Here is a 12,852-nt window from a genome sequence, read left to right as displayed (position 1 = left end):
TGTTTCTGACAACCTCTAAAATAATGTGAATTCTGCCTTTGAAATAACTGGCATAGGGTGTTTCACACTAATTATAACTCTTTGCAACCTACAGCAGTTTTAATGGTTCCCATATGGGAATACTAAAGCAAGTACTGAAAAGAAGTGCTGCTTGCCTATACAATCTTTTGACACCAACCAATAGCTAAAATGGACCTGAGGCAAATTTCATTAAGAAATAAGGCACTCATTCTTAACTGTGAGTTTGAACAAGTTACCAAGGGAGGTGATGTATTTGTTCATTACCTGTGGTTGTCCCAGAAAGACTGGATGTTTTCTTCTTTAACCACACAATGGCTGTTGATATCAGTGCCAGGGTATCCTGGTTGTGTTTCAGAGATTCGGGATGGTCTTAGGTTCTTTCAGACCTTAAAAAGTCTGCTTGAAAGCATCACAGTTCTCTCTCATACACACACGCACACACAAACACAACTTGTTAAAAAAGTAGTGATAAGGTTGGGTCTGCTTTCTGTGTGCCAGGAGAGGTTCTGGACTGGTGCCTGACAATGTACCTAGTCAGTACATTCGTTCATATTTCACTCCAATGCACTAGATCCCAGCCCCATTTAAATCTATGGGAATGTATTCCCAACTGCAGCGGAGCCAGAAATTCATCCAGCCTCTCAAGTTGTAGCTACTGTATTAATGGTGCTTCTTTTTCTCATACCTACTTGATGCACAGGTCAGGAAGAGCGAAGAGAAAGCAGGCACACTAGAAATCCCTCAATGTAACTGTCTCTAAGGGAAATTGCAAGCTGCCAGTACTGTGAGCACCTTTAAGCCTCAGAGCTAGAGCAGACCACAACACCAATCTGCTTACTTCCAGCCCCGCAATCATCAGGCAGACCTAAATAGCTGAAGTCTTTTTTTTTTTTTTTAGAAAGAAAAGATGGATTTTTTAAAGCACAATTCTATGACGTATAGTGAATTCTGTTGCCAGAATTCATGACTAATAAACATCCTATTAACAGCTGAATTGGAAATGAAGACGGCTGGCATGGCATCTGCTTGCTCTGCAGCCAGTATATAGGTTTGACAGACTGAGGAGTGCGCGGATGGTCTGTCATCTTAGCCTGGCCTCCTTTGTCCCATTCACTACATTTCTAGGTGTCACGCCGAGTGCTAATGGTCACAGCAGCCCTAAATGTGACTGTAGAGTGCACGGTTTTCAAGGAACAGCACTTTGAACAGGCAGGCTGAATTAATGTAACATCCAGCAGCAATTTTCTGTGTGACCGCTGTGTTTTGCTTTGCTTTTAAATAGAGCTTCTAGATGTATTTTGTAAGGCCAGCCTCAAATTAACACTTCTTTGCTGCAGCTTATCTGCCTGGAAGCTTCTTCCTCTGTGATACAAGTAACGGAGGCACCGGCGGGCCACGCTTTGCAAGCCACGGACCTCGTCCAAAGGGGATGAAGATGCGCACACAAAGCGGCCTGGCAGCGAGAGGGAGAGCTGCGCGGAGACTGCTGCCGGCAGAGATGCTTTCCGCCCGGCAGCGACAGCGACAGCGACAGCCACTTCTTCTCTTCGTATTCCCCCACCAGGGATATCAGAGCGCCAAACGCCTGCCTGCCTGCCTGCCTGCCCGCCTGCCTGCCCGAGGCGTTAAAGCGAGACCTGCCCTGCATCGCCCCGGCTCGCTGGATGGGCTGACGGCGGCCGGAGGGGAGGCAGAAGCAGGCGGTGCGAGGCGCGCCCTTGCAGCCGGCTCCGGCTGCCCCCGCCCGCCGGGGTCGGTGGCCCCGCTCCCGGGGACGGGCACGGCTGGCCGCGGGCCCGCCCGCCGCCGCCGCCGCCGCCCGGCCCCTCCGCCCGCCGGGGCGGTGGTAGGCTCCCGCCGTGCCTCCCGGCGCATAAAGGGAGGCGGCGGGGGCCGGCCGTGGGTAGCGGCTGGAGGCGACGGAGCAACCGGCGATGATGGAGCAGCCGCTGCAGACGGAGACGTGGAAGGCGCGGAGCCTGGAGGAGCTGGTCCGCATCCTCCATCGGATATTCGCCGAGGACAAAGTCAGCGTGGAGGAAGTGCAGGCGCTGATGGAGTCGTACGAGAGCAACCCCGAGGAGTGGCTGCAATACGCCAAATTCGATCAGTACAGGTACAAAACACCCCGGAGCAGGGAGACCCCGGCGCCGCGCCCCTCACCGCTCTCCACCGGACGGGGAGCGGGGACCGCCGGGACGCAGGGCGGACGCCCCCCCCCCCCCTTGCTCCGACCCGACCCAGCCAACAGCCCCCTCCGGTAGCGCGCCGAAGGGGGCGAAGGGCAAAGGCCCCCGGGGGGGGGGGGGGGGAGAGGGGGGGGGACCGCGCCGCTGCGCCGTACCCCGCGGCGGGGCTGGGCGGGGGCGGGTAGCGGGCGGGGCGGCGGCGGCCAATGGCGGCACCGGCGGGCACGGGCGGGCGGCTGCCCCGCACCCGGCATCGGTGGTCCCCCGGCCCGCAGGACCGCGGCCGGGGGGACCACCAGGACGTGGTGCCGCTCCGGTCGGCGGAGGAGACAGAAACGTGCTGAAGCAACAAAAAAAAAAAAAAAAAAAAAATTAAAAAAAAAAAAGTTGGGGGTAAAAATAATAATTTAACAAAAAAAAAAAAGCCCAAAAGAAGCATGTCGGCAGCAGAAACCGTTGCGCGGGGGCTGCGCAGCACGGTGGGGTGGGGAAGCAGAGCGCTCCGAAGCGGGTGTCTGTAGAGCAGCCGGTGCGTGTATTCTCGGCTTTACCGGTGGGTCGGGGGCCGTCTGCCCCCCACGCTGCAGTCCCTTCCTCCTCCAGGGCAGCGCAGGTCGAGGCTTTTTGCTGGTTGCCAGGAGTAAGGAAAATACCTGTTAGGGTTTTGAGTCGCTCCTACTTTGCTAACAAGTGATTTATTCCTGCCCTTGGTGGCTTCCCCGTCTTAAATTTCAATATAAATACATTTCATTTGAGCACTTCCTTTAAAAAACAACAAAAAAACCTCTCCAACCCCAAAACTTTTCCTTTTAACCTTGCTATCATGAAAGCAGCATTCTGGCTTGACTTTTTTTAGCCTCCTTTCACCTCACGTTGACTGTCCTCCATTCAGAACAAATCATGAAATTTGTAACAGAACACAGGGAACTAAGAATCGGAAAAACAAAGTGTGCTAACATTAGAAGTATGCATGGCAGCCTTTTTTTTTGGCCAGCCAGACCTGATGTACAGAAATAACAGCACTTGAAAAGTTCAGTCAAATGCCAGCATTGATTGCTTATGTTCTGACATAGTAAAAATATGTCTACCTAATACACGCACAAATTGTGGATGCAGTGAGAGGCAGCATATAGATATACATGTTATGCTTTGAAAGTAATTCGTTATGAGCATCCTGTCTTGAGTAAAGTAGAGTGGTCTTATGGAGAAACTAATTTCAAAAGTCAGTTGGCATCAGTGCACTTTCTGTGTGCCCTGCTTGCACCTTTTAGGCGAGAGTGAGGCGTCCTGTCATGGGCATAAATATTTGCTTTACTTGGCAAAGTAAAGTGCGAATAGTGATGACTAAAGCTAAAATGAAATCAGAAGGTCCCACTGGGTTGCTTGTACCATAACAGCTAGAAGCACCAGCCCCGAGTCAGAAAAGCCCCATTATGGAAAGTAATGTATAGAGCAAAATCCCAGTCTCTTCTCTAGTGAACTTCTCAATAGAACGAGGTGAGCGCCAGCTCGGGGGAGGCTTGCAGGAGAGTACAAGGAAACAAACATAAGATGTTGCTGTTAAAGATGTTTTCAAGCCCTGAGAGCAAACCACGCTCTAGAACACACGTATCAATAAAAACCCTTAAGAAGCAAGCTTATTCTGTGCCACGTATAGGTTAGCACGTGAAAGATCTTTTTAAGAAATTTTGCTCCGATAAACTTTGTTTAGAAGTAGATGCTGGCAGAAGTAACCTCACAGGTGTTTTATCCACACACAAATGCTACAGTACAAGACACAGAACTTTCAGGAAGAGAGTAGAAGGACTATGTACGGAAAGCCTGACATCTTCTTTCTTTGTTTTTTTGGCTTTGTACAAATGAGTGCTGCGTAACAGAGGGAAAGCCAAGAATAGCTGAAAAGGATCTGCAGAAGAATGTAACCATGTATTTTTCTTGTTTCATTGCAGTCCTCTGTTTCTAATTATAAGCCAGCTGCTGAAGTGACTTCATTCAATAACTATTTTGATTTGATCCTGTCTGCTACTCTAGTCTCAGACTCACAGTTCCCAAACTCCAATCATCTATGTAATTCAAAAGCAATAGGATAATAAAATATTAAATATGGCCATTTTCTTTCTTCCCAGAAAAAGAACTCTTACAAAAAAAGAAGCTTAAAAATACAATTTCTTTTTTTTCCAAGTAAAACTTGGCTCTCAAGAAAAAGAAGAAAAAGGATTTCTATATGTCACAACTTTCCTCCATAAACATGTTTGTATAATTTTGTCTTTTATGGGTATATCAGTACAGTAAAAAGCAAACACTTTGTATTTCAGGTATACAAGAAATCTTGTGGACAGTGGAAATGGAAAGTTCAACTTGATGATCTTGTGCTGGGGTGAAGGTCATGGCAGGTTCGTATCGAAAGACTATGGTTTTAGCAAACAGACATAAAGCCACCGTATCTTTCACTGTCGTACAAAAAGAGAAAAATAATCAGCCCTGTGTGAGCTATCAGAAAGTGTCTGGAAACTCAGCAGTGCAGAGCTCCTGTTGGTATAGCAGTCCTGAATATTTGCTGTACCTTTTGCAAGTTTGTACCTCATGGACATTTTTAGAGCACTCTTTTAAAAATGCTGGTTTTCTACCAAATCTAAGCTTCCCTTCTCTCAGAGGAAGTTTTTAGTCCCGGAGATACAGCAGGTCCTGTGGGCAGGACAGGTTGAACAGACCCTGTTCAACCTGTCCCATACCACAGACCCATACAACACTTGGTTGCAGAAGCAGGACTTGGTGCAGTTTAAATAGCCTTTGTTCTCTCATGGTGTTTAAATCCCGCCTTTGTGACAAGATGAGAAAAGTAGGTTTGGGTTAGGACTGCAGGCTGTGCGGAGGGAGCCCCTTTCCAGGAGTACTTGGCTTTCTTTAGGTTCACACATCCCATCTCCTCCCTCAAAACAGACCACACTGCTGGTGTGACCTCCTGAGTTGTGTACACAGACTGTACACTGGGTTGTGTAGTCCTACAAATGTGAGGGCAGGATCTGTCCCTTGGAGGGTCTTTCACAAAATGTTGGCTAAAACAAAATATGGAATAACAAAACTTGCAGATTTTGACTGATTATTCTCCTATATAAATAGAAAACCTAAGGAGATGTTGGAGCAGTTTTTTGTTTGTTTTAATTGAGCGTGCAATTGAACATTTACAGTATTCTCTAGGGGATGCCATGACGTTATACTCAGAAGGATATAGGAAACAAGCTTCCACAAAGCCTGTAATTTATGTCAAACTGTGTTTAAGCTGGATGAGCATTTGCTAGAGCTAGACTGAGACCACAAGTTGGTTTTTCTTCCTACATGAGGAGGATCAGATTGTTCTCATGGCTTGTGGAAGGAGCGTGACAACGTGGCATTTGTGAACTTTTCTGTGCCTGAAGCGAGCTCTACTCTCTTGGCATCTCAGTTTGTAAGAAACCCTGACATTTGTTTACTGAAAACAGTAACGTACAAGTACCAAGTTTTTGATTGAAACTCATTAGCACTGTACTTCTGGGAGGGTCAAATACCCCCTTCTCCCTCGACCCTGATGACTGGAGAGCTCTCCCTTTGTCCTAATCCCATTGACTTCTATAACAGTTAGTCCTCTATTTAAAAAAAATAAAACCACAACCAAACTACATATCTAGCCCATATGTCTCCAAATGTAGCAATTAAAACATACTTCGGAGCAAGGAGACAGATCAAGCAAGCAGACAAATCACACCAGATCCTGCTGTTTTGTTCACGTTTTGCCAAATTAGTGAAATTAACAGCTTACTGTAGCTGGTTGTACTTAGTACTATCAGAGTGAGAGATACAGCATTTTTTCTTCAACAAATGCCTGTGCAGCCCAGCAGTAAAGAGACCATAGAAATTAAGCAGAAGTATCTCATTTCTCCCGTGTTTCGGGAGCGAGCATGGTGGATCTGCAAATATCAGGTATACTTGCAAGTTTATACCAGCTTCTGCCTGGGGTCACTGTGGAAAGCGTCGTTTTGTTTCTTGGCCCGCAAGAGGTTTTTGTGTTCTGAAGAATTTTTCTGTCCTCATCCCTCCTCCAGGCTTCCTTTATATTTCTCTGTGGCAAAGCCATAGGTTGATCAATATCTGACTCTTCTCCAAGTCCTGCTCTATGTGAGCTTATCTCAATACATTTCTAAAGCAGCAGTTGTAAGTAGGCATACCTTAGTCACTGTGAATGGTTTTTTCCTAAGACTTTTGTGCATGACCCATCTGCAATGGCATTTCATTCTAGGGCTATGTCCAGATACAATATGCTATGCCATCTGTCCTGTTTGCTGTACTGAAATTAAATATGTATATCACACTGAGTTTGGTTATTCTTTTTACATATATAGCAGCATCCATGATCACACTGACTCACACTGCTTTATGAAGATCCTCCAGGGAAATCTAAAGGAGACTCTGTTTGAATGGCCTGAGAAAAAAGGGAATGGTGAAATGACTAAGAAATCAGAACGAGTTTTGAGGGAAAATCAATGTGCCTACATTAATGGTAAGCTATTAAGCTTGTTTTGACGACTACCCATCCATGAGTCTTATTCCTAACAGAAGAGTTCATCTGCTCTCTGGTCTCCTACCTTTAATAGTATAATACTAATGGCTTTATGCACAGGTTAAGAACATGGCTCTCTAGATTCTGCACAAACCTGAATTTAGATTCAGTAAAACAAACAACAAAAACATGTCCTTTTAACTCACTCTTAAGACATTGCAGCAATTGCTTGATACTTAAATATGCCAGGTATCTCCTCTGGACCAAGCAGCGTTCAGTACTGTGTCCCTAATGACTATCTGAAATTGCTTGTAAACGTAGACCTTGAATAGTATTTTGTGCGAAATAAGGGAACCAAAGTTTAGATAGCTTAATCACCTTGATTTTTTTCAAAGAAATAATCCTTTTGGTCAGTCATGGAAATCCTAGGTCAAAAATGTAAAAGCTGTCTATGGAATAAATTTACCAGCCAGGAGCAGAGGCCTCGATCCTCAGTGATACTTGTCCAAATCAACAAAAGACTGTAATGCTGAAGTGCAGCGTCAGCAGAATTGAAATGCTTAAGTCTACCCAATCTACAAAAAACTTGCCTGATTCCACAGATGCTGAGAGACGACTAAGTCTCCACCAGTAAGGCTCCTTAGGTACCTAAATCCATGCCATTACACGTATCTGTAACTATCACCACCCTGTGCTACGCTGGAGGCCATCCTAGAGTGCCCAGCTGGGTGTAACGTATTCTGATGCTACGAAAGACATTGCGCATCATGCTGAACAGCAATGAGTTCAGCAGAACAAAGGCAAAGCATCAGAGAAGGAGGCCATCTGGCTTTTATGTGATGAGTTAAAAACTGGAGCATACACCTTGTGGGGCTGAGCTTGGGAACTCCCCAGTTGGAGGGAGCCTCATGTTGGGTCATAGACCAAGCCAGGGTGAGGGCATTGGGGAAGAAAGACTAGTGCTCTGCAGCCCTCTGTTGAAGGTATGCCACGTTAAGTGAAAACACAAAATCCATAGGACAGGAAATGCAAGAAGGAGTTTGACACGTCTGGTGGTGCTCCCATGCCAGGGACAGGGGTTCTCAGACTCAGTCAGGTTTTCCTACCTATGCGGTTCTTTCCGATGCAAGCAATTGCACCCTGTGTGCATCTGATCCAAAGCTTCCTTGGTTGTTTTAAACAAATTTGGCTCTGAGGCAGTTTGGATCTCTGCCATGTTTCATAACAGATGTTCTGGTTTAAAAGAAACAGGTGAAACAAGGAGAAGAAAAACACTGACAGTGTGTTGATTGCCCTAACTACTTCAATAGTGAGTGACCTTCATGTTTCTATTGCGCACTTCTTGGTTTCTCTTGTACTTTATTTTTAAGGTTAGAACCCACTAAACAGTGTTTATTCGAGTGTCCCATTAGATGAGCACAGATTTAGGACTTTTTTCCCCTATGTCCTATATTTAGATAAACGATGTTAATGACACTTAGGGCTTACACTTCAAATGTATCAGTTAAGAGTGTACTCATGATTCTCAAAGTGTCATGCCTAGTTGCACAATACAGGTCTAGGCATTATATAACATTAATTCAAGTACAAAGGCCTGAGTTGTTTTTACAGCAGGGTCATAAATTTAAATTCAAGGTCTCTTTTAAGTAACTCAAAAACTCCACTTTAGTGTAGAATGGAAATAGTTTGTTTCATGGATGTGGTTCTTCATACCTTACATTTTTACGTAATAGCTTGATTTCTACTCTACCATCACAGAAAGTGTCATTACTTCATTAGTAACCACACAACAGACAGTGTTTTGTTTTATTACATGTTCAGTTATGCTTACTATTCAGTTAAGGCTGGAAGTATGCCAGTTGCTACCAATTTGTCACCTTACTCAAAAGAGCAGACAAATGCAAAGCTTGTTCTGCAAACTAATAAACTGGAAGGATTAATTAGGAAACAGATGCCTGCAGTGGAAGACAACTATATCTCTGTCCATAAGTCCATGCCCCAAATACGCATAGCTGACTTTTAATGTGACTGATATCCTTGTTACCGGGCTAAGAATTAGCAGTACAAAAACTTTTTCCCTGTAAAATGTCTTGATAATTTTTAGAAATACAAACCTTCCTGCTTCTGCAGCATCTATAACAACGGCATCTTCTAGGAAAGTAAATAGCCTTGAAGTCCTTTGGGAATGATAGCTAGAAAATTACTGACAGCATGGCTTTCCTTAAGTTTCTCTGGATTTCTATTGGCCTTTATCCTGTAGCAGATAATCCAGAAGTTACATGAAGTGTGGAAGGCAATAATGTATTTTGAATCATCAGTGTATTTAGGAATCTATGCTAGAGAACAGCAGTCAAAATCCCTGTACTTATTGCCCATAGAAGTGCGGGCATGCCTAACCGGCTTGCTCATGAGTTTCGGTTTAGAAAGAATTTTTCCAGGCATTGGAGATCTCATTAAATCTTTCTGCTAACACAACCTCTCGTTTCATGCCCTCGCTGGTGTAGACTCCATTGGCCTGCACCGTGTGGAGAACATAAGCCACACAGAGTCTGCCGTCAGCCTGCATTTGTACAGCCCACCCTTCGACAGCTGTAACACCTTTGATCAGAGGACTGGACACAAGCACAAAGTCAAGATGACCTTCTACAGCCAGTTTGGGGAAAGGACTCTCTGTGTAAGTACGAGATAACATGCTCCCCGCCCGGCCCCAGCCTCTGAGCCCCTGCGGACACAGGCGCAAGGGGCTGCCCTCTTGCCTGCGCAGGGCAGAGTGCCAGTGCCCCAGGTCCAGGAGGCAGGAGGTCCAGCAGCCCTGCCTTTCCAGGGGCATCCCTGTTTAGGACCAGCATAAAACCTGTTTCCAAATACTACTCAATTTGCCGATTTGCACTTCCCTTGTGTGGAGTTCCCTGCTTTGTAGCTTGCCTCCCCTTCATCAGCAGGAGATCAGTTCAGAGCAGAGAGGAGGATTAATGAGAATTTTGCTACCAGCTAAGCGTCTTCAGGCAGCAAATGATGGTAAATGCAACCTAGTCAATGGAAAACTGTGAAGCAGCTACATTGTTTTGGCCAGCTTAGGTCATGTGTAACATTTCCTGGCTAAACTGTTCTGCCAAAAAGCATCACATTTCAAGTCAGTTGTTTTAAACCTTGTAGCTTACTGTAAAGCAAAGAATTCTTTAATAAATTTAATTTAATTCTTTAAAATCAAAACTTTGACACAGAAGGACTTGCTCTGAGAGTGAGAGTAGGCTGGTTGGCTGTTGTCTGCATTCTTGAGCAATGGCATGAGGTTTTATTTGGATAGAAAAGAAATCTTAAGATCAGCTTTGGGGGACCAAGCTAGGACATCTGGGAGAGTTTAACAGGGTTCCTTTTAGCGCTCTTCCATGCATTGGGAAACATAACTACTTATACGGGGAGAAAAGACAGATTCTTGATGTTCAGCCACAGAGGTTCAAAGACTGTTTGGTTTTGTTAGATACAGAACACTTTCACCTTTCACTGAAGCCAGAAATTCAGTGCTCAGGAGTTTCCTGGAGTGAGCCCTTAGCAAGATCCAGTTAAAGTTTTATATAATTGACAAGTACCACATAAATTATTTCTTTGAAGCTTGTCACATTACATGATTACAACTTTACCAAACAGCTGAAACACAAACTTTGACCTTCCCAAGTTTGAAAGATCCTTGAGAAAGTAAACTCAAACTTATAATTCAGATTTTAAAGGGGAATTAACATGGAAAAATGTTGAACAAAATTCATGCAAGAATTCAGTGTTTGCTTGCTTTCTTTTTGTTTTAAGTGCTTATTGAATATGAAGTATGTAAGATAACAAATGAGACTAGATGTTTTGACTTGGACTATTTTCCTACTCTTGATCTGTAGCCATCTGGCAGTGTTTGTACCTTTTGTGGGAAACTGCATCTGGCTTACAGGAGAGAGGTAAATCTTAATTGTTGGGTCCCTTTCAGGAATTCCTGTAAATGGAATTCCAGTAAGGGGGAAAATGGTAGTGAGTCTGGGCCATCCAGCTGCCTGAAATGACTTCACGCTACAAAAACCTTCTGGTCTCAGTGAGGGTTTTTGGAAAGCTGACTGGAAAATCAAACTTTCTTCTGCTTACCAGATCTCAAAAGGACGTAGGAAGACAGAGAGCTATAAGTTAAAAATACCAAGAGAGTAAAGTAAAGTATACTTGTGTGTCTTATGAGTGAGAAGATCTGCCTAGCTAAAGCACGTTCAGTGCTTCCTCTTTGTCTTAAATTTTTCTGCAGGTAAAACACACAGGTAAATCCCCAGTGGCTTCTGGCCATGATGAAGTCATAATTAACTTACTCTCCAGTAAATACATAGTAAGTTATATAGGCCTAATAATTAAAATAGTATGTAGTATGTCCAAGGACTTGCCCATGAGAATACCGATGCGAAAGTTCACTGAGGGAAAACTGATTTTGTCTTGGGTGTCACATCACAGTACATCAGTTCCTGCTGCCAGGAAGTTTGCTGAGGAACCGGTTTCTCTTTGCAGCCTGTCTTCCAAGCTGGACTTTCAAGCAGTTTCTGTCAAAACAAAGTAGAGCAGAGTATCGGGGAGAGAAGATAGCCTGAAGGAGGAACCACTCCTCAGCTGTCCCTTCTGCCATGGGCTTGCTTGTGGTCACACAGAGCCAATGGACAGGGTGATTTTGTCAGGTGCACGGTGCCCTCTATAAAACTCTGGCAAGGAGTACTGAAAATAAATGCACTAAGTATTTTAAGGTGCTGAGCTACTCTGGGAATAAAGGCCCATGCGGAGAACATGAAGTAAGCGGTGACTGTCTCTTTCCTTAAAACAGCAACTTCTCCTCTTTCCTTTTAGGCGACAGCAGTGCCGCAGGAGAACAACTGAGAAGCACCAGCACGTGTTTGCATAAGACCTGCTGAATGTTTAACTGGGGACAGAAGACTTGCATGGCTAAGGCCGACAGCCAGCTATATTTCTATACCTTGTACATAGGAGTACACTAGGGCAGCTTCCAGGCCACCCACAGTTACCCCGAGCGAATGCCGATTATGGGACACTAAGCTAACTAGTGGCATAAACTACTTCAGAGGTTAGATGCCTTTTCTTAGGCTCCTGTCAGAATTAAGTAATTTGTTTTCTGATTCTAGCCTCCTTTTAATTCCACTTCTGATATCACACTGAGAATATCAGAAATAGGGTTTTTAAACATCATCTGACACTATTTAATAGGCCTACGTGTATGTTTGCTCTCAATGTAATTAATAAATATATATACTTCTAAGCTTCCAGTCACTTGTACCTATGGGTAGTACACTAGATACAACTAACAGCAGCTTTTTTTTTTTTTTTTTTAATTAAGTCTTTTAGGTGTTAATGCTCTAGGCCATTTTGATAGTTTTGTGCATTTTTTACTTTTTGTTTTTTACAATTTCATTTGTCAGTTCTCATTTTAAATAGGAGCAGCAAAATGCTTCATGCACAATGATTTTCAAAACTGATTGGGCAGAGATTTGGGTTTTTAATAAGACTAATCATACTTAATTCAGCTAATGTCCAGTTTCCAAAGTATTCTGTATAGCTACTGAAGAAGGTAACTGAAATAAAACTGGATTTGGGCACAGATTTTAAAGTTTTCAGCCTTTTTCTCCTGGTAACTAAAATATTCATCACACTTTAAAAAAATCCACATTCCTTATGAATATCTAAGTCTTTTCCAAGTAATACACTATTAGAAAAGGCTTTAAAAAGTTGAAAGTATTTCAAACATGCAAAGAATCCTGACCCCAATTAAGTTGGTGGGAGTTCTGCCATTGAGTTCACTGATGCTTAGTTTTATCCTCCAGATTTAGTTACAAGGAAAGAACCATCCTGAAAAAAGTTGACTCTAATTAAACATATCACAACCAGCAAAGCTGCCTGCACTGAGGCTGTCCCATTCATTTAATGCAGCTAGTAGCATAAGACAAGTTGAGAATGTGTAGCAAGTCTCCTAGCGTCGTAGGTGACAGCAGGCAGCAGTTTAACAGTATCCTTTTTAGGTGAGTCACATATTTCCCTCCATGTTGACGAGCCTAGAAAATACTTTATGAGACCCTGTTTCCA

General features: G+C 44.0%; 1 protein-coding gene across 3 annotated transcripts; it reads left to right on the top strand.

The window, feature by feature from the left end:
* Positions 1-1,918: 1,918 nt before the first annotated feature.
* CDO1 (cysteine dioxygenase type 1) lies at positions 1,919-12,365 on the top strand. 3 transcript variants are annotated; one of them, XM_050913004.1, is made up of 6 exons: positions 1,919-2,137; positions 4,526-4,603; positions 6,587-6,744; positions 9,249-9,418; positions 11,021-11,033; positions 11,605-12,365. In XM_050913004.1, the coding sequence occupies exons 1-6, from the start codon at positions 1,956-1,958 to the stop codon at positions 11,667-11,669; spliced, it is 666 nt and encodes a 221-aa protein (XP_050768961.1). In that variant the 5' UTR covers positions 1,919-1,955; the 3' UTR covers positions 11,670-12,365. The 3 variants fall into 3 exon arrangements, with proteins under 3 accessions (XP_050768961.1, XP_050768963.1, XP_050768962.1); XM_050913006.1 differs by lacking the exon at positions 11,021-11,033 and having other exon boundaries at positions 6,590-6,744; XM_050913005.1 differs by lacking the exon at positions 11,021-11,033.
* Positions 12,366-12,852: the final 487 nt, after the last annotated feature.

This window comes from Gymnogyps californianus, chromosome Z, assembly GCF_018139145.2.
Source record: "Gymnogyps californianus isolate 813 chromosome Z, ASM1813914v2, whole genome shotgun sequence".
Lineage (NCBI taxonomy): Eukaryota > Metazoa > Chordata > Aves > Accipitriformes > Cathartidae > Gymnogyps > Gymnogyps californianus.
This window is presented reverse-complemented; position numbering and strand designations above follow the sequence as displayed.

What these genes read in the sequence shown, in the direction of transcription:
- CDO1 (XM_050913004.1), top strand. Translation starts at nt 1,956, where the DNA reads ATGATGGAGCAGCCGCTGCAGACGGAGACGTGGAAGGCGCGGAGCCTG. An exon ending in GCCAAATTCGATCAGTACAG is followed by an intron (nt 2,138 to 4,525) that starts GTACAAAACACC and finishes TTTGTATTTCAG; the next exon opens with GTATACAAGAAATCTTGTGG. An exon ending in TGGGGTGAAGGTCATGGCAG is followed by an intron (nt 4,604 to 6,586) that starts GTTCGTATCGAA and finishes TTACATATATAG; the next exon opens with CAGCATCCATGATCACACTG.